General features: G+C 37.1%; 2 protein-coding genes and 2 long non-coding RNA genes across 6 annotated transcripts; 3 read left to right on the top strand and 1 right to left on the bottom strand.

Moving 5' to 3' along the window:
• The first annotated feature begins 4,288 nt into the window (after nt 1-4,288).
• Nucleotides 4,289-6,665, top strand: LOC104747657 (uncharacterized). Of its 2 annotated transcripts, none has more exons than XR_015581597.1 (5): nt 4,289-5,261; nt 5,369-5,453; nt 5,543-5,773; nt 6,010-6,123; nt 6,211-6,665. It is a non-coding gene; the product is annotated as an uncharacterized LOC104747657 (long non-coding RNA). The 2 variants fall into 2 exon arrangements; XR_002035513.2 differs by having other exon boundaries at nt 4,300-5,261; nt 6,208-6,665.
• Nucleotides 6,666-8,276: 1,611 nt separating this feature from the next.
• LOC104748840 (uncharacterized) lies at nt 8,277-11,806 on the top strand. 2 transcript variants are annotated; one of them, XM_087486943.1, is made up of 18 exons: nt 8,335-8,478; nt 8,569-8,631; nt 8,925-8,970; nt 9,053-9,090; nt 9,175-9,271; nt 9,372-9,412; nt 9,555-9,646; nt 9,729-9,762; nt 9,853-9,968; nt 10,064-10,192; nt 10,307-10,346; nt 10,436-10,476; nt 10,553-10,655; nt 10,750-10,797; nt 10,894-10,934; nt 11,289-11,331; nt 11,409-11,488; nt 11,562-11,806. In XM_087486943.1, the coding sequence occupies exons 7-18, from the start codon at nt 9,609-9,611 to the stop codon at nt 11,626-11,628; spliced, it is 780 nt and encodes a 259-aa protein (XP_087343069.1). In that variant the 5' UTR covers nt 8,335-8,478; nt 8,569-8,631; nt 8,925-8,970; nt 9,053-9,090; nt 9,175-9,271; nt 9,372-9,412; nt 9,555-9,608; the 3' UTR covers nt 11,629-11,806. The 2 variants fall into 2 exon arrangements, with proteins under 2 accessions (XP_019092685.1, XP_087343069.1); XM_019237140.2 differs by lacking the exon at nt 9,372-9,412 and having other exon boundaries at nt 8,277-8,478.
• Nucleotides 11,807-12,257: 451 nt separating this feature from the next.
• LOC109129301 (uncharacterized) lies at nt 12,258-13,882 on the bottom strand. Its single transcript, XR_002035528.2, has 4 exons — nt 13,403-13,882; nt 12,890-13,126; nt 12,499-12,641; nt 12,258-12,401 (listed from the first exon to the last, which is right to left on the bottom strand). It is a non-coding gene; the product is annotated as an uncharacterized LOC109129301 (long non-coding RNA).
• A 5,624-nt stretch (nt 13,883-19,506) lies between these two features.
• On the top strand, nt 19,507-20,210 carry LOC104747656 (uncharacterized). The gene has a single exon (XM_010469331.3). It carries the CDS (start codon nt 19,630-19,632, stop codon nt 20,002-20,004), a length of 375 nt encoding a protein of 124 aa, XP_010467633.1. The 5' UTR covers nt 19,507-19,629; the 3' UTR covers nt 20,005-20,210.
• Nucleotides 20,211-20,629: the final 419 nt, after the last annotated feature.

Here is a 20,629-nt window from a genome sequence, read left to right as displayed (position 1 = left end):
ACAGAAAGATGGTATGTCTAATTTAGGACATAAAATCCATCATGTCCTGTATATGTCTCATAACTATGGTTGATTTTTTTTTTTTTTTTTTTTTTTTTTTATCTATTATAGAACATAGTTTAATGTTTTTTCATTTTCTTTTGAATATTTTTTTGACATTTTTGTGTTAGATAAATTGATATGTTACATAATATATTGGAAGCATTAATTTATTTTAATTCTAACATGATCCTGGATTTTGATTTTTGAAATTTTTTAATCTCATCTTATTCCTCCTTCCATCCCGTTTCCGTCCCATTATTCTTTTCTCATTTCCTCAAAATCATGTTCCTACATATTTAGCACACAAACACGTAATAGTTTGATTCAAAACAAAATAAAGTATTTGATGAAGAAAAATAATTTCTTTGAAACATTCAGTTAATAGAATCACACATACATGCCATGTCAGTTAACATTCTTTTATCTCTTGTTTTGTACATGCTTATGTTAGATAAGCTGAAGAAAAAAAAAACATATTTAAAATACTTTTGTTTTACTTTAGTTGTAACATGTTTTCGGATCCGCACATTTATGCATTGATAAAATGATAAGTTATAAGTAGTTTCAAACGTATGTATATCTTAATTCAGTATCCAAGATTTAAACATACTGTATATATGTAATACATATGTTTGAAATCATAATATAAAATCATAAATATTTTTTACAGATATCTCACAATATATAACCAAATTATATTTTTCTACATATATACAATTTTGTATTTAATTGCTCGATTTTAATAGATACCGGTTTAAATTATTTCTATAAACATCTAGATGATGTTGTATATTAGGTAACATCATAATTTCTTGTTTTCGGATATATCTCAAAATATAAAATCAAATTAAATAAGTTTACATATATACAATTTCGAAATTAATTGCCCGAATTAAACATATACATAAATATCAAAATTATTGTTTCCTTAAATTGTTTACGCAAAACTACTTACCTTTTTTGAATTTTATTGCAGATGCTTGTTTCGATTCTGTTTGGATACAGGAGTATGAAAAACAGCTTTGAACAGTTAATACATGATCCGAACATAATTAATCCAGAGCATATAGGATCCGTGCATTTTTATTATCAAATTTACTTTAATGTCCCTTTTGTATTGTATGCTTTTTAATTTATTCAGAGTCATTTTCTGTCATATATTTCAGGATTCATTTTGCCTTGTAACCCTTTTAATAGTATAGATTTCATATTCTTTATATTTTATCGAATCTTTCTGGGAAACAAACTAGCCAAGTTAAATACAATATACAATTTCCCGGTCAAAAAGACAAGTTCTCTTTTTTTTTTTGTCAATCCAAATCTTGTTATAAATAAGCCTAAACCGGGCCGGTAAGCCTCGGTTCAGTAGTTACAAGACTTAAGTTTTGATCGGTGGTTGTACCACATAACTGAGAAATTAAAGACAAAGAATTTAAAGCGTTTTTTGCGATCTCATCTGCTCTCCTATTCATCTCCCGAGGGACGAAACTGAAGCTAATCTCATCGAAATTCATGGATCTTTGAAGGATGTCGTGTAGAATCCCGTGGATCTCCTTGTGGGGGATCTCCTTGTTTGTAGCTTTGATTAGCGTCTGCGAATCTGAAGCAAAAGAAAGTTTTTGGTATCCTAGATCTGTTGCATGTTGGATAGCACGATTCATCGCGAGTGCTTCCGCAAGAAGGGGGGAGAGAATGTGTGAAGCTGTGTCAGAGCCCTTGATCTCAACCTTCGTAATTGGATCCAGGAACAACCATCCAAGTCCCGCCGTTTTCGATTCCTCATTCCAAGCCGCATCAGTGAAGCAGTGGGTAAGTCCCGCATTCAGCTCTCTCATGGCTTGCGTCCTTTGCTTGGGTGAGGGTTTGATCTGTAGATCCTGCGCGATCCGCCATTCTCTGGCAAAAGCAATGGCTTGGGAAACCGCATCCAAGCTTGAGACCGATTTCTGTTCAAAGATTAGCTTATTGTGTGTCTTCCATATTATCCAGAGGATCCAGGCTCCAAGGGATCCATCTGTAATCCCGACTGGAGGCAGGCACTTCAATTTACCAAGTAGCTCAAGTCCCATTCTGAGATTGGATATTCGGGTGGGGTCAAATGGAGGCACTAACGGAGCTTTGCACCAAATCTGTTGAGCGAATTGGCAGTGGAAGAACAGATGAACACTAGTTTCCTCTTGACCACAGAAAGCGCAGATTGCGGTGGGGTTAATCCCTCTATTCTTAAGGTTTTCACCCGTAGGCAGGGCATTCCTCAGAGCTTTCCAGAGGAAGAACTTTATTTTTGGTAAGCACTTAACCTTCCATATATCTTTTTCCCAGTTAAAGTCATTGGTTGGGTCTGATTGAGGTTCTGGTTCATTTGCTAAACTCCTGGTTGTTTGATACCCAGATTTAGCAGAGTATTCGCCAGATGGTGTGGGGAGCCATAAGAAGCGGTCTGAAGCTCCAAGCTTACTAGGTTTGATTGACAGAATTTGGTCCTCATACTGCGGAAGTGTGAGCCGTATCTTTGTCTCATCCCACTCCTTGGTGTTAGAGTGAAAAAGGTCTGCGACTACCAGCTTGCTGCTATTGGCTGGAGCAGGTCCCATTGGTACTACGGATTCAGCCAGAGACAACCATGGTTCAGTCCAAATCGGAGTAGATTCTCCAGAACCTATGGCTTTTCCCAAGTTGGTTTTCAGAAGGTCACGTCCAATGCAGATTCCCCTCCAGCCATGGGATGCAGAGGCAGGAACGAAGCTTGTTGGCAGTATTTGCTAAGCAGAACTCTGGCCAGAAGGCACTATGGTCTGGTAAGAATTCTCCAACTTACTTTTGCCAGTAAAGCATCATTAAAAACTGAGATATCTCTGAATCCTAATCCTCCCTCTCTCTTTGGTTTCGTCATCTTATCCCAGGAGATCCAGCACATTCTCTTCTTATCCGGGTTGGAGTCCCACCAGAACCTTGTAAGCGCAGATTGGATTCTTCTACAAAGGGAGCCTGGTATCTTAAAGCAGGACATGGTGTGTGTTGGCATAGCAGCAAGCACGGATTTAAGCATTGTAGTCTTGCCTGCCGTCGAGAGGAGTCTCGATGACCAACTTTTTGCACGCTGATTGATCCTGTCCACAATATTATTGAACAGATCCTTCTTCTTGCCCCCAAAACCTTCAGGTAAACCCAGATATTTCCCAAGGCCGCCACCCTGTTGTATTCCCAATGTCTGTTTCGCCTTGTTTCTAGTATTTTCATCAGTTTTGTTTGAGAATGTGACAGCGGATTTTGCTTTGTTGATCATTTGGCCTGATGCAGCTTCATACTTTCGCAGGATGTTCATCAATGCTTCACAGCTTTGTTGGTCAGAGCGACAGAAGAACATGGTGTCGTCTGCAAATAGGAGATGATTCACCCAGGGGCCATTCTTTGACACTTTGACACTTTGACACTTTGACACCTTGTAGGACCTTCTCTAGTTGAGCCTTTGCACATAGTCCAGACAACACTTCGCTACAGAGGATGAAGATGTATGGCGACAGTGGATCCTCCTGTCGTATGCCACGTCCTGGGGCAACTTGACCCTGCTCTGTTCCATTCAGCAGATAGGTGTATGCCACGTTGTCTTCTCTAGTTGACCCTGCTCTGTTCCATTCAGTGGATCCCCCTGTCGTATGCCACGTCCTGGGGCAACTTGACCCTGCTCTGTTCCGGTCAAAAAGACAAGTTCTCTAATCTCTAGTTACCACTACTTAAGCAGATTCCAAGTTCCAACGACCTGAAAGCAAACTGATGCTTTTGACTCATTTGGATATGTAAAAGATTGGTCCACATATATATATATATATATATATATATATATTTAACACATCATGTTTTTTTAGCTTTGTAGCTGATCATGAATTACAATAATCAGGTTACGTAATGTACTAATATATTAACCCATCAAGGCATCAACCATGTGCTCGTTGGCCATTTCTTTTGTTTATTGAGTATTTTATAGACACGTAAATTTATAGGTCTGTGTTTCTTAATTATAAAAACCAAGTCTCTGTGTTTATTCTATTGTTAACACAACGTTTATCATGCATCGCAATTCCTACTCTTTGTATAATACTAATAGAAAAGAGATACGACCGGTGAAGTTTGAATTTTCCAAATTGGCTAGCTAACTTTAATAATGCACACTCGTTGTTCGTCCCTACAATTTTCAAATTATGTCTACAAAACTATATAAAGACAATCGATCGGGAACTCTCTCTTTACAATAACCACAAACAAACAATAACTTTCTCTTGACGTCTATCTCTTTCTCATCATCACCATTACCATCTTAACTCTCCTCTCTTCCAAGAATTTTAAACCTTGATATACCAAACAAAAAGAAAACTAATCCAGATATGCAAATGATAAGAACCCTAAGCACAAGGACAAGAAGTCGTCGCAGCGGATACGAGCGTGTAAGCGATGATTCCACCTTTAGCTTACTCGGAGCAAAGCTGAGGAGGTCAACTAGCGTTCCGTACTATGCTCCATCGATAAGGCTTGGTGGAGACTTTCCTGTGATCTTGGAAAAGCTTCCAAGCAAAAAACCAAATAAAACAGTGGTGACAAGCAAGTTGAGCCATCCGATCTTTAGTTTATTTGATGGTTATCGCCGCCGTAGCAAGAAGAAAGCAACGGCTAAGCCGGAGTTCTCTAGATACCATGAATACCTTAAAGAAAGTGGAATGTGGGATTCAAGATCTAAGACCATCTTTACTGGGGAATACTCTGTGAGTTACTCTCACATTTGGACCCCATTTGTGAATAAAAAATCCATTTTTGAGTCCATCAAGCAGAGTATCGATACTGTGGGAAGCCATTGGAGCAACCGATACTCTGCCTAATAAAATATTAAAAAAACTCTTCTCTCTCTCTCAGTCGACGAAGCTTCAAGCTTTGGTGGAACCAAACCAACGGAAGAGGATGCGATTCTCGTCTCCTTCAGCTACAGAGATCCTCGCTACTAAAAAATCACTGAACCACCAGCGACTCGCATCTCATCACCATCACTCTTAGGAAAAAAAACCGATCGAATGTATCCTCCGCGAGTCACCATCAAGGATCTGCGTCTCAGACGCATCTCCTCTCCGAGTCCGAACTCCACCGACGACAGCGAATTAAACGGCAAAGAAGAAACCGAAGCAAGGAAGAACAATACCATATATCTCGTTGCAAATGTCCGGATTCGAACAGTAAGTTTCTTTGATCTTTTAAGCATCTGTTAGACTTGGATCATAATTACAAGAATTATGGATGATGATTTAGTTTTTTTGTTTGTGGTGAAAATATGGAATCAAAGCTCATGCTTGTGGATTAAGAAATGTAGAAGCAGAGGAGTTACTTCAAACGACGTTATAAGAGATTGCTTCCATACTTTATGTCTGGTAAGTCTTTGGTTTTATTTATGTGCATCAAACGAGGAATTGAAATTGAAATTGAGATTGATATGCTAATTTGGCAATTGTCTCTACAGATGGAACGTCATCAAGCCGGTGCTCAAACCTTTAAGCCAGAATCCTCTAGATATTAGTTTATCCTGTAACAGAGAAGCTGGATAAACTGGTGAAGACGTAGAGGAGGAAGTTAGTGAGTTGATGCTCATGGAGATGATTGTGGCAAATGCATTGTGTCACGTTTGCTAAGCTTCAAATCCTTTCATTGAAGCTTTTGTTATTGTCGTTTAGTTCTTTCTCTCTGCAAATAGGTTAGTTACTTTATATGTTGTGCAATTGTGTTTGAAAGAAAGAACATGTTTTGCTCAAAAAGGTTAAGATATTAGGGATGTCTGGTTAGTCCTCTGTCACATGTTTGATGTTAGGGATGATATATGCAAAGGTTCTTGAGATGTGGTGCTACACAGAGCGACACTGTTGACTGTTGAGTTTTGTTTTCTCCCCTAACACTGATGATTTAAATTTGTTACTTTTTCTGTGACTGTAGGCAATCTTGTACGTGCTATGCTTCCGAATGAGATCAGTCCTGGACGTTCCTAGCTTTCGATCGCAGCTTACACCATTGTTGTCAGTTTTATCTCACAAACTAGACCCGTTGAAGGTAACTGACACTATCATTTTTCCTCCCATAGCTCATGTGTTATATATATCTCAAGTGGTCTGAACCAAAGTATCAAATGCATAGAAGTGCCATCAATTGGTAGTTTCTGAGTTCCGTAAACAAGCCAAAGCAGCTGGTCTGTTCATTGTCTCGGAAGCCTGCATTTTGAATGGCCTACCCAAGTCTGAGCTCTCTCGTGAAAGGCTTGTTTTGTTCATCCCGTTCGACCAGTGCTTGCTACAAAAATCTAAAAGGTTCACTATCTTAACTGGTACGTAGATGAAGAGAAGCAGCAGATTGTTAAGATGGATGGAGAAGCAGCAGCAGGTTCACTATGCTAACTGGTACGTAGACTTGCATATTGGTACAAATGCAACCAGAAAAATCTATCAAGCATATGGAGGGATGATTTTGTATAAATAACATAAATAATTTGTAAAATTTTGTTAATTGAACAACCTTCTTTGGGTTCTCTAGTGGAGGTATGTTTTTGCTAAAGTTCTCTTAGAATTGCTTTAATTAATTTAATATTAATTATATTATTAATTAATATGTTAGTAATTTAGGAGGGTTACTCCACTAATGATGCTCTAATACTCCTGTTATCTACTTCAAGTAGATGTATATATAAATTATGTTATGATTTGTGTTCATTTTATAATATTATTATTTGTGACAAATCTAAATGATACGAATATTGATTATCTCTAAGATTGAGAAAATAGAACTCCATGTTAACAATTATTGTGTTTATTCGACGTGCCGGCCTGTTTTTTTTTTTTTTTTTGTTAGCGTGGCTTTGAGTTAGAAGAGCTGTCATCAGTTTTTAAGTTTTTTTTCACCCAGTACTTGTAAATATATTTTTTAATTGATCTATAAATTGATTTTTTTTTTTATAAAGAAGATATTGATTATGTATAAGTATAACTAATTTGTTTATAAATGTATGGAAAGTGATGTTGTTTATAACTCAAAGCCAGCTCGCCGGCGTCGGCCGTGAGTATGTTCCAGAGTCCAGACCTTGTTAGAAGATTGATGCTTCTCAGAATGTATGTGATGTTGCCGTAGTGGTTGCCAACAGGTTGCACTATACAAGTTTATATAACTACAAATCGATGTTGGTTATCTTAATACTACTATTTAGTATTCTTTTCTGTCATATTATATCACTCCAGTGGCGGACCTACATGCAGGAAAGAGGGGTCAGCTGACCTCCCCAAATTTCAAATTTTCCCTCATTGTTATGAGCAAAATACATTCTTGTGGGGTTATATATATCTCAGTATCAATTTTCATAACAAAGGATTCCTGATCAGCTGGAAGAGAAGAGAAGGAAGAGTGAGATGAGGAGAGTCCAACTGGTAACCCCCTTCCTATCCAAAATGAACCACATATGAAAAGAGAGGCCAAGTGTACATTTAGGCAAAAGAGTGTACACTTGGCCTCTCTTAAGAATACTTCACTTAGGTAAACTTTGCTTTCTTTCTAAACTCTCAATGATGTAAATGATCTCTTCGATCCCATCATTACTCCTTCATGCCAATTTTTATGTAATGGAATACTTTTTATGTAATAGAATAGTTAGGTATGTTGAAGAGATTGAAGTCAAATTTTCCTTTTTTATGTAATGAAATATTTTAAAATCACTCAAAGTTTAATACTAAATCTCATATGGGGGGTGTATTCAAACCATGATTTTGGAGAATTTGATGGTATTTAGGAAATTTAGAATTTTGATAGATTTTAGAGAAGTTCTTATGATTTTCTGTAAAATTCTTTCAAATCCCACCTAAAACCATGAGATTTGTATTTCTGTATTTTTAACTAAACAAATCCTCCAGAATCCTAAAAGTTATTAAAATCCTAATCCACAAAACTGTTTTGAATAACAGTGGATTTTAAAGTAGATTTTTAAATCATTAGTTCAATAACAAGAGATTTTAATGGATTTTAAAGTAGATTTTTAAATCATCAGTTCAATAACAGTGAATTTTAATAAATTTTTTAAAATCCATGATTGAATAACATAGAATTTGTAAATTTCACACAAATCACTTAAAATGTCAAGTTGAATACGACTATCTAGATTGAAAAGTATAAAAACTCTAAAACATAATCAAATCTTCAAAAAGCTCACAAACATTTTTCAAAATTCTAAAATATTAAAATCATACTAAATATTAAATATCTTATGATTTTAGGGTTTTGACTAAATAAAGGTTGGGTCGATGGCGTCTCTCACTCGTATCGTTGGATCCGACTGATTACACTGAAGATAGATATGGTGGAAACGAGGCGGATGAGTAAGAAGAGGACGAGAGTGGCCTGCAATTTCTGCGAATTCTCCACCAGCAGGTAACATTTTGCCGAACAAGAACTTTATTTTCTAGGGTTTTGTTTCGTTGGGTCGATGGCGTCTCTCACTCGTATCGTTGGATCCGATAGGCCAAGAGATGTCCCGAAGAAGACGAGAGTGGCCTGCAATTTCTGCGAATTCTCCACCAGCAGGTAACATTTTGCTGAACAAGAACTCTATTTTCTAGGGTTTAATTTGTTTCGTTGGAATTAGGTAGGTAATATTGGTGGGGTACGAAAATTACAAAAATTCGATTCTTAGGTTTCTGGATGAAGGGATATTGTTGGATCTCGGAATCTGAATCAGAGAGTAACTTGTTAAAGGGATATATTAGTGGTGCAACGTGATTAGGATAACTTGTTCAATAAAATACAGAGAATGCTTTGATCATTTAATTTTTAGCCAAGCAATAGTTTCCTCCGCCTTAACCTTTTCTTCCTTGTAGATACGGATGTGGCTCTGAAGAGGATCAAGACAATGAAGAAGGAAAGGTATGTATACATCACTTCATTCTCATTTTATGCAACAATTTATCATCAAATTGATTTCTATATACGTTCTTGCTTCTTGCAGTTGCGGAAAGAAGTCGTGAGATTACGAAACATGCTCATGTATGTATGCCTCGCTTACTACTTTCAGATTCATTTGGGTTTCTTATGAAGTTTGACTTTCTTTATTCATATACGTACTCTCAGGAAAATGCACGGTTTAGACGACGATGCAAGTTACACTGAGCTGCAGGCATTTAAAAGTCATCTAGATAAGGTTAGGTCCATTGTGGTGGACCAACAGGTATGGAAACTCTTTCATTTAGGGGTGGTTGAAAGAAGAATAAATTTACTTTCTTCTCCTGTGATTCTCAAAACATCTTGTTTGACTGTATATATTGCAGAACAAGATAAAGGAGAAGAAGATGAAAAGCTTTCCAAACAGGTAAAATTTTAAGTTGTTCACTACAATTTTGAAGCTTTCTTACATCTTTTCCCAGTTTATTTTTTTTCTCTTTTCTTGGCTTCTTAGCTTTTCTCTTCATTTAGATGTTTGACATAAATCGCAAACCCTATGATTTTTGCAGAAGAAGGAAGCAGAGCATGAGAATGATGGCACAAGGAGAGGGGTTTCGAGGGGTATGAAGAGAGGGGTTTTGGTTCCCTCTACTACGAGCAGGTAGATCTCTCAAGACTCTGTGATAGATATCTTTTTTTAGGTGGTTATCTTATGATATTATCTGATGAACATATATGTACAGCTCTGATAAAAAAAGACAGGAGGAGAAAGTCCAAGTACGTGTATTATTATGCTCTCTTCAGGTCCTCTCTCTCTTCTTCTGCTTGCCTCAGATTGTGTATTTCAAATTGCTCTTGTTTTTTCAGCTGCATATGGAGAGGGAATTCGAGAGACGAAAATCTGAATCCTTGGAGAGGGAATTCGAGAGACGAAAATCTGAATCCTTGGAGAGCAAGTTCAAGAGACTGTGGCTTTTTAACGAGTAATAATTACTCATTACCATATTTACATTTTATTGCTCTGCCAAACTCTTCGCTCTTTCAAATTTTGGGGTTTATTTTCTTGTCATCCTCACAGGAGAATGAATGGTAGAGAGATTGATACAATGACTTCTTACGAGGACCTGTGCGGACTTGAACGTCAGATATTTCGTGCTTTGGAGGGTTTGTCCAGCCAAATTACGATAGGACTGGAAATTATAGCAAGGCAATGTCAACCTCCGAATCCTTGAGAAGCAGATTTGATTTCTCCCTTAGTTCGAGAAACCATCAGTTTAACCTAATACCTGACTTGTTTTGTGCTTTGTGATCTATTTTCCAGATATAAACAATGTCCACACAAACAAGAAGATGAATCACTGGTTCGTACACAAAATATCCATTCAAAATCATGAACCTTTTGATATATTTCTCTGTTCTTGCTTACTCACATCATTCTTCTTACACCTAGTCTTTGGAGAGCGAACTCAAGAGATTACGGCTTTTGACCAGGTATGCATTAACTTGTCCCGTTTCTGTTTCCATGGATCGATGTTCATATTAGCTTTCCCTTGTATATATTCCATAGGAGAATGACGGGTAAGGATTTGGACGGTTTGACTTTCGCTGAGGTGCAGTTGCTGAAATCCCAACTAGAGGAAGCCTTGGTCATTGTGAAGAACCAAGAAAAGGTTTATAACACATGAATATATTACTTCCCCTGTTACTTAGTGAAAAAATATTGTCATTCTCAAACATCTTGTGGTTATATTATGACATGAGCAGAAAGTGAGGGAAGAGGAAGGCTCTTGTGGCTTTATTGTGTTCAATCAGGTTAATATTTTATACAGTCCATTAGGCTAGGTCTTCCTCTATGACTATTTCACCTGCCCTCTACAAAAGATTCTCAAACCCTCTACGATTTTGCAGAAGATGAAAGCAAGGGATAAGAATAAAGCTACGATGAAAAGGTAAAAAGATTACTTTTTTTTTTCTGTTGGGATTGGTTATAAGAATAATATGTATCTACGTGCAAAGGGTTCAATCTTGGGTTTCTTTTGTTGAATTGGTACTTGGGTTAAGAATTAGATATATAGAGCCAATTGTTTTATTGCAGAATCCTACCCTCCCAGTATAACTTTCTTTGTATTGTTTGGCTTATTTAGCTATTATTGGATTAGTTGGAATGCTTGATGTCTCAGAATCTGAGAGAGATCACTTAGGTGTTCTAAGTTGGCGCAGAAAAAAAGCACATTATTTTCTTTCTTTTTTTATCACTGAACCAATTGTGCCTCGTTCTGGGTATATGGTGGGATATATAACAGCTCTGGAGAGAAACAAGATGATGCGGTCATGCATCTATCACAGGTACGTTCTATATATGCGGTCATGCATCTATCTTATCTTGCATTTCATTGTATATTTAAATGCTTCTGTTACTGCAGTCGCGTTGGGAGATGGAATACGAGAAACGAAGAGCTGAATCCATGCAGAGCGAGTTTGAGAGATTATGGCTCTTGAAGGAGTAATTAACTTCTCACTTGTTGCTCATGTTTTTTTACTTTTGGTTGCTCATGCTTTTCCTTGAATTCTCACAGGAGAATACGACTTCTTCCGAGCTGTCTCGACTTATCTGTCAAATCTGCATTGCATCGAGAAAGATGACCGACCTTGTCAGTCCTGGCTTATTTATTTATAGTTTAGTTTAATTTTGTTATTTAATTAAAACATTGTTTTCCTTCCAAAATCTTCTTATATTAAACTTTAATCGTTGGGATGACATGTTAAACATTTTTCTTATAATGCTTTGATTTATAAATAGTTTAATCCTCAATCGTATAAACAATGCTTGAACACAAGTAAAATTTTGTCCATCGTTTCTTGGAAATTTTGGAAATATTCAGAATGCAGCAAACTGAGATCTGGTTTGTGAAACTTACCCAGTTGAAAAATGTGTAAGATTTGTTTTAGGGTTTCAAACAAACATCTCTTTTTTTGTTTCTTGTTCAACATAAGAGGAGAATAATCTGATTTTGGTTTTCTTAGGGCATGATTATCGGTAGTCTCTTATAATGGGGTTGTTAAACACTCTTTTAATTTTTTATGAATTAATTATGTTTTGTTTTGAATATATATAAGAACCAATGATTTCTTAATTAAAATTTTCTCCTCCAATGATAGGTTCTAATTTTTGATCTCTTATTTTTGAAAATAATGTTTTTTTAATTTGAAAATTTTTAAATAAAATAGAAGTGGTATAAATGTATAAAAAATAGAAAATATTGCATTTAATATTTTATAAAAAGATTTTATTAAAGTAGAAAATATCGCATTTAATTAATTTTCAAACATACAAACAGAATAAAAACATGAACATAAAACAAACAAATTGCTCATTGTGCATGAATGCAACATCACGGACTGTTTCTCTTACCTGCCTGCAGGTATCATCAAGAATTGTTGAGAACAAAACCAAATCTTACAAATTAAAAGCACTGATAAAGAGATTAACATAAAACAAAACAAAAAACAGACCTGAATCTCTTTAATTAGGTTCATACTCATCATGTCTACTAGAGCAAGGTAACCTCCAAAGGAATGTCCTAATAGAATAAAGTTGCTGAGATTCTGAGCTTTAAGCCATTCCTCTAAGGAGTCGATAAACCATGCCTCAGTTTCTACACAAATAAACAAGGACCAATGCAGTTCCATTACTGGTCATTTCACGTATGCAAGCCATTTTGTTTCCAATGTATACAAAACATGAGAACAAAAAAAGGTCTACAACAACATTCTCACTTTGATGTTTAAGACAAGAGAACCAACAAATGGCAAAAGCATGAACTCGTTAATACTTAAAGCATCCAAAAGGCCATATTGTGACTAATACATTTCAGAAAGAGAAGTTGCATAATAAGCTGCTTACCCAAGTTGATCGATAGCAATCACCCTAAATCGACTAGCAAGAGCATCGAAATATCTGAAGAAAAAGCCTTGAGAAGCACCATAACCATGAACCATCACAAGAGTGGGAGAGCACTCCTTAGCATCAAAAGTAACAGTGTTGATGTAACGTGACTCATTGCTGGTAGACCTAAACCACCTGATTTTGGAACTTCGTGGTCCTGAACCAATATTAACTTGTTCTTGTACATAAGGCGTCCTGAAGATTGTTCATCACAAATAAATTTCAGAAACAGCTCATCCGTCATGTAAAACCTTTAAAAAAAACCTCTCCTTTAACATTTCAAGCTCTAATAAACAATGTCCCAAAAACAGGGTTAATACCAAATTCTAGAATATTGAAACTCCTACAAGTCTGATAATTCAAATATTACAAAACAGAACAAAGATATTTCTCAAAGAAACACAAAAAAAAAAAACAAAGTTTAAAGCCTCAATCTGTCGCGAATTCTTAATATCAGAATGAGAAACTTACCATTAGAGATAGGTTCAAGCTCCTCCAATTCAATCTCCTCTGATTCCAATCGATTCAATCTCCTCTGATTGATTAGACTCCGATTCCAATCTCGTCTGATTCCATCTCCAATGATTCCGACCGATTCCAATCTCGTCCGATTCCTTCTCCAACGATTCCGACCGATTCAATCTCCTTGGATTGAGAGGTTCGCGATAGAGAGCGAGAGAGAGAGGAAGAGAGAACACGATCGGGCCAAAAAAATTTTGTTCTCGATAAAACTCTTTAACCAACCACGCGCTGACACGTCATCACCTCTTATATGAAAACAAGTATACTATATAAAAGGAGTTCTTCCTTTTTTTTTCTTTCTGATTTATTTTTTTCCTACTTTTCCTTAAAACCTCTCTTAAAATCTCTCTTAAAATCTCCGATGGAGAAGGTCTTATGTGTTTTTTCTTTTTTCTTTTTTTGTAGTGTTATTTTGGAATCTTCTTCAATAACTCATTTCAATAACACTAAACTAGATTTATACCCACACATACATAAAAAGTTATATTTGTGGAGATAATTATTTTATATAGCATTTATAACTCATTTTTGTAATTTTGTATTTATTTGCTTTCATATTTGTAAATGTTTGCAATAATAATGGTTTCACAATGATAGTTCTGGTTCAACATATCGGCAGATCTGGATCAACACGACGCCGGATCTTGATCAATTGTGAACCAAAGTAATCAATTATATTTTTAGTAAACCCATTAACTATATTAAATCAGATTAAATTTGCTAAGAAATAAAACTTCCCAAAACGATTTACCTAAATTGTAAAGTGGACAAATCCACCTTAATAGGCTTGTTCCATAACAAATTTATTATTTTTTGACCTGTCAATTTGACCTGTCAAAAACCCGTCACATGAAAGCCACTTAAGCAATGTCCGCATTTGTCTCTTTTAAACCCATGGATAACAGACATTTTGATAAATTAATTTTTGAATTTATTAAATATGTTTAACGGGATTAGTGAAACGACTACATCTGGATTCTCAATCCTCACATAGGATTCACGGGAAACGATCTCATCGGAACTCTATAGTTCCAACGAGACAACCGACGTAGAAATCGCTCTTTATAAAAATTCTCACAAATACACCAAACTGCATCTCATCTAGTTACTCAGTCGCACAACAAACCACCCCTAGCGACCGAGTAACAAGAGAGGTGGGCTGGAATATTTGATTTCGTCCAGTCACAAACAACACTTCCCCACGAATACTCCGATTCACTATCAACTTCTCCATTGTCGATCGGCAGCTCCACCTGGTGTCGATCGTCACCCAATGCACGACTTGTGATCCAACACACATGGTGTCAAACGACACTCTCCTAGTGTCGGTTAACACCGATGCCCACAACATCACTTTTGTCGACCTCTCCTCATTCAAACCTAACTCCAGTCGTTCTCCTATGAGCCAAACACACAAAAACATGCTGGTGTCGACAACAAGTCCATGGAAAACATCCATGTTAACCTTTGGTTAATTCACAAGCTAACCGTTCATTCCACAATTCTACCGTTGGATATGAAGCCTATAGCACCACGAAGCTCTCCACCAAATTTTAGCCAGTCCGCGCAGTGGTCTGCAGCTGAACGACACCATGGTGTCGAACGACACCATGCCTGCAAACACGACCTAGCCGTCTCCTTCAGCTCTTCTTAGCACCAAAACTCTAAACATCACAACTAATGATCCCTAATCGATTAAGCACATAAACCACACATTCACAGAGACAATAGTAATAGAAAACAAGACATGGATTCTCTCAATCCATCTTACCTATCATAGTAGAAAGCAACAAGTTTATATTGAATTACCTGAAACTCTTTTAGTAAGTTCACCAACCAAGAAATCTCTCTGACAGCATACTGCATAGCACGGTACTCAGACTTAGCCGAGGAATGAGAGGCCACCTGCTACTTCTTAGATTTCCAAGAGATTAAAGACGAGCCAAGAAACATACAGTATCCAGAGGTAGATCTCCTAGTACCCTTGCATGATCCCCAATCCGCATCAGTGAATCCCTGCAGAACAAAATTTGAATCTGCAGAGTAGAAGAGACCTTCTCCAACTGTGCCTTTAATATAATGTAGATGTTACGAGCCTGCACTTTTGCCACGGACCTAGTAACGGGACCCGTTGTAAGTTGCTAAAGCTGCTTAGGAAATAGAGAACGATAAAGCTTAAGCTTCCCTTAACCCTAGTCTCTCTTTGAGAATAAGGTTAATGCTTGGAAGTTGATTCTTATTAATGTTGTAGAGATCCTTTATATAGATCTCTATAAACCGACATAAGCAAGAACTAAAAGGAAAACTATCAAAACCTTACATATCATAAAAAGTAAACATTAAAACTAAACCTCCTTCGCAATGGGCTTTCTTCTTTGATACGTGAGTCCATACTTCGTATCATTACTCTCCTCCTCCACTAAGAGCTTGTCCTTAAGCTCCAATGCAGGATATGCTTCCAGAAGTTTCCCCGCGTCTTCCCATGTTGCATCGTCTTCTACATCAGCCGTCCATTTTACCAAAAGTTGTCTCTGACCGCCGCGTATACGAGCTTTAAGGAGCTCCACTGGTTGAGCTGGCACTGAACGGCCATGTAAAACAGGTGGTAGGACCAGAGTATCGGTTGGAAGTTGTCCTTTCTGACCCTTGAGCAGAGAGACATGGAACACATCACGAATTTTTGAGCCATCCGGAAGTTTCAATCGATAGGACATAGTCCCAACACGAGCCACTATCTGGAACGGACCATAAAACCTTGGAGAGAGTTTTGTGAAAGCCTTCTTAGCCACATATAGTTGGCGATATGGTTGGAGATTGAGCTAAACCCAATCTCCAATACTGAACTCAACAAACCGATGATGTAGACCATAAACAAGCTTCATACGATGTTGAGCTTCCATTAAACGCTCCCTAGCGAGTGCCAGAAACTCATCATGTTGTCCTAAGGCGACATCCACAGCCTCCACTTGAGTGCTTCCGCCGGTATAATCTAACAACCTAGGAGGATCTCTCCCATAGACTAGACGAAATGGTGTTGCCTTAAGACCAGCGTGGAAGGACGTATTATAGCAGTACTCGACCCATGGAAGCCACTCAAGCCATTGTATGGGTGTATCTCCCGTTAAATATCTTAAGTACATTTCTAATGTTCGATTCACCACCTCGGTCTGACCATCGGACTGAGGATGGTAGGCAGTTATAAAACATAAATTTGTTCCCATCAGTTTGAACAATTCTCGCCAGAACAAACTCCGAAATACCATATCACGGTCAGTAACAATGGTCTTTGGAATACCGTGTAAGCGGATAATATCATGGAAGAAAACATGGGTGACAGATCCTGCTGTATATGGGTGACTTAATGCAATGAAATGAGCATATTTCAAAAAGCGATCTACCACCATCAAAATCACCGTTTTCCCAGAAATTTTAGGAAGAGCTTCAACGAAATCCATTGAGATATCTGACCAAACCTGAGTCGGAACTGGAAGCGGTTGGAGCAGCCCACTCGGTTTCAATGTCTCCTATTTATTTTGTTGACAAACTTGACAACCCCGAACAAACTCCCAAACTGTCTTCTTCCACCCTTTCCAGTAGAAATCTCGCCGTATTCTATCCATAGTTTTTTGTACTCCTTCATGGCCAAAATTATGAAAGCCTGAAACCACTTCACCTACCAAATCCGAGCCAGAAGAGAGATACACTCGACCTTTATAGAATATTAACCCATCCTTAACCGTCCAATCTTTTGTCAGTTCTCCACAGATAACCTTATCCTGCAATTTAGCAAGCTCCGCTTCGCTCTCCACTTCACCCCGCAATCGTCCAAAAATACTCGTGTCAGGTCCTTTTAGTGTGTACACCTCACATTTACTTGCCTGCTCTTCCTCATCACGTCTTGATAATGCATCGGCTGCCTGGTTGTTTTTTCCTGTCCGAAATTCCACACCAAAATCGAATCCAAGTACCTTACTAATCTAATGCATCTGCGGAGATGTAGAAAGGCGTTGTTCGAACCAAAATTTTAAACTGTAATGGTCTGTGCGAATCAAAAACCGACGGCCCCATAAGTAAGACCTCCAATGAATCACCGCTTTAGCTAAACAAATAAGTTCTCTTTCGTGTGCTGCAAGTTTATAATGACGGGCTGCTAATTGCCGACTAAAAAATGCAATAGGGTGATCTCGTTGATGAAGAACCACTCCACAACAAACTCTTGTGAAAAATTGGGCAAGGCTAAAACAGGAGCTTCAGACAAGGCTTTCTTTCACGATACAAATGCTACTTCAGCTTCCTCATTCCAAAGAAACCGTTTTCTTAAGAAGTTGTGTCAAAGGAGTAGCCAATGCACCATAGCCTTTAATAAATTTTCGGTAATACCCCGACAACCCGAGAAACCCACGAACAGCTTTTACTGTCAGCGGTCTTGGCCACTCCTTCACTGCAATTATCTTGGACTCATCCACACGAACTTCACCACTGGAAATTACATGACCAAGGTATCCCACTTCCTCTCTCCCAAATGAACACTTGGAATGTTTGAGGAACAGCTTATGAGCTCGTAGAAGCTCAAAAACCTCTCGTATATGGAGCAGATGCTGGTCCCAAGTGGCACTATATATTAAAATATCGTCGAAGAAGACAAGCACAAATTTCCGTAACATACTTTGAAAAACTGAATTCATGAAGCTCTGAAACATAGAAGGTGCATTCGAGAGACCAAAAGGCATTACTAAAAATTCATAATGGCCGTGATGCGTTCTAAATGCCGTCTTTTCAATGTCTTCGTCACACATTCGCACTTGATGATAACCAGACGTAAGGTCGAGCATGGTAAAATAATGTGCCCCATGTAACTCATCAAAGAGTTCCTCAACCACCGGAATTAGAAATTTATCCTTGACTGTGACCTTGTTAAGTTCACGATAATCAATACAGAACCGCCAGGTTTTGTCAACCTTCTTAACAAACAAAACCGGACAATATGACTTCCACCAAGCTGTCTCTTCTTATCTGTCAAATCTGCATAGGATTGAGAAAGATGTCAGAACTTGTCCGTCCTGAGTTATTTATTTATAGTTTAACTTAATTTTGTTATTTATCCCTTGTGTGTAGTTTCGGACTCGAGTCTCCATTAATTTGATTTAAGTAAACTTTTTACAAAATAGGCGTAACAAAGAATTGAGTTATTTTTCAAATTTTGACAAGTATTTGCAGATTTTGCTTTATTTTTGTCAATAAAAGTTTAAGCTATTATTAAATGTGAATATCTAAAATCGTAAAAAAATGGTGAAACAAAATACAATTAAGTTATTTTTTAAAACTTTGATAGTGTTTCTACGTTTGCAGAATTCACATTATGTTTTTTAGTGGATGAACAAAACTGAAGCTATTTCTAAATTTGTGTGTATTACTCATATATTTCGTATTCTTTATATTTTTTGGGATCTTTGTGGGAAACAAACGAGCCAAGTTAAATACAATATACAATTTCCCGGTCAAAAAGACAAGTTCTCTAATCTCTAGTTACCACTAATTAAGCAGCTTCCAAGTTCCAACAACCTGAAAGCAAACTGATGCTTTTGACTCATTTGAATATATAAAAGATTGGTCCACATAAATATATCTTTCTTAACATATCAGGTTTTTTTTTAGCTTTGTAGCTGATCATGAATTACAATAATTTGGTTACGTAATGTACTAATATATTAACCCATCAAGGCATCAACCATGTGCTCGCTGGCCATTTATTTTGTTTATTGAGTATTTTATAGACACGTACATTTATAAGTCTGTGTTTCTTAATTATAAAAATCAAGTCTCTGTGTTTATTCTTTTGTTAACACAACGGTTATCATGCGTCGCAATTCCTACTGTTTGTATAATACTAATAGAAAAGACGATACGACCTGTGAAGTTTGAATTTTCCAAATTGGCTACCTAACTTTAATAATGCACACTCATTGTTCGTCCCTACAATTTTTAAATTATGACAACAAAACTATATAAAGACAATCGATCGAGAACTCTCTCTTTAATTACAACAACCACAAACAACAATAACTTTCTCTTGACGTCTATCTCTTTCTCACCATCACCATTACCTTCTTAATTCTCCTCTCTTCCAGGAAATTTTAAACCTTGATATACCAAACAAAAAGAAAACTAATCCAGATATGCAAATGATAAGAACCCTAAGCACAAGGACAAGAAGTCGTCGCAGCGGATACGAGCGTGTAAGCGATGATTCCACCTTTAGCTTACTCGGAGCAAAGCTGAGGAGGTCAACTAGCGTTCCGTACTATGCTCCATCGATAAGGCTTGGTGGAGACTTTCCTGTGATTTTGGAAAAGCTTCCAAGCCAAAAGCCAAATAAAACAGTGGTGACAAGCAAGTTGAGCCATCCGATCTTTAGTTTATTTGATGGTTATCGCCGCCGTAGCAAGAAGAAAGCAACGGCTAAGCCGGAGTTCTCTAGATACCATGAATACCTTAAGGAAAGTGGAATGTGGGATTCGAGATCTAATACTCCTGTTATCTACTTCAAGTAGATGTATATATAAATTATGTTATGATTTGTGTTCATTTTATTATATTATTTGTGACAAATCTAAGTGATACGAATATTGATTATCTCTAAGATTGAGAAAATAGAACACTATAAATATGACTTATAAATGTAAACCATATAGAATGCAACCAGAACTTTCACAAAGTTCTGATAAAATAAATGTCTGCTATTTATATACCTCAGAAACAACATTTTATTGGCGGTCTCATTAGTTTTATTCATCTTTTTGGCCTATCCTCGTCTAAAAGATTCAAACAAACATTTGAGCAATACGAAGTCGAGGCAACTTGCTGAGAAACCATCGATTCTAAATTTTGTTTCAAGATCATGTCATCAAATCCGCTAACGGATAAATCAGACATCCCCGGTCTTGGAAAGTTCTTGATCAATTATCTCCAACATAACATCTCAGACGCAGTACTAAACCAGATACAGTCTTTTGTCAAAAACATAACTGATCCTAATTCTAAGAAACTTTATAATAGATGCCTGGAGCATCTCAAGTGGTCTTTTACATATTGCATATTTCTGTTCATTTTAAAACTCACTTTATAGAACTCTCTTTTGGATCCGACAAAATGGGGGAGATGAGTGTAAGTTCAGGA

This window comes from Camelina sativa, chromosome 15 (assembly GCF_030686135.1).
Source record: "Camelina sativa cultivar CO46 ecotype springtype chromosome 15, ASM3068613v1".
NCBI lineage: Eukaryota > Viridiplantae > Streptophyta > Magnoliopsida > Brassicales > Brassicaceae > Camelina > Camelina sativa.
This window is presented reverse-complemented; position numbering and strand designations above follow the sequence as displayed.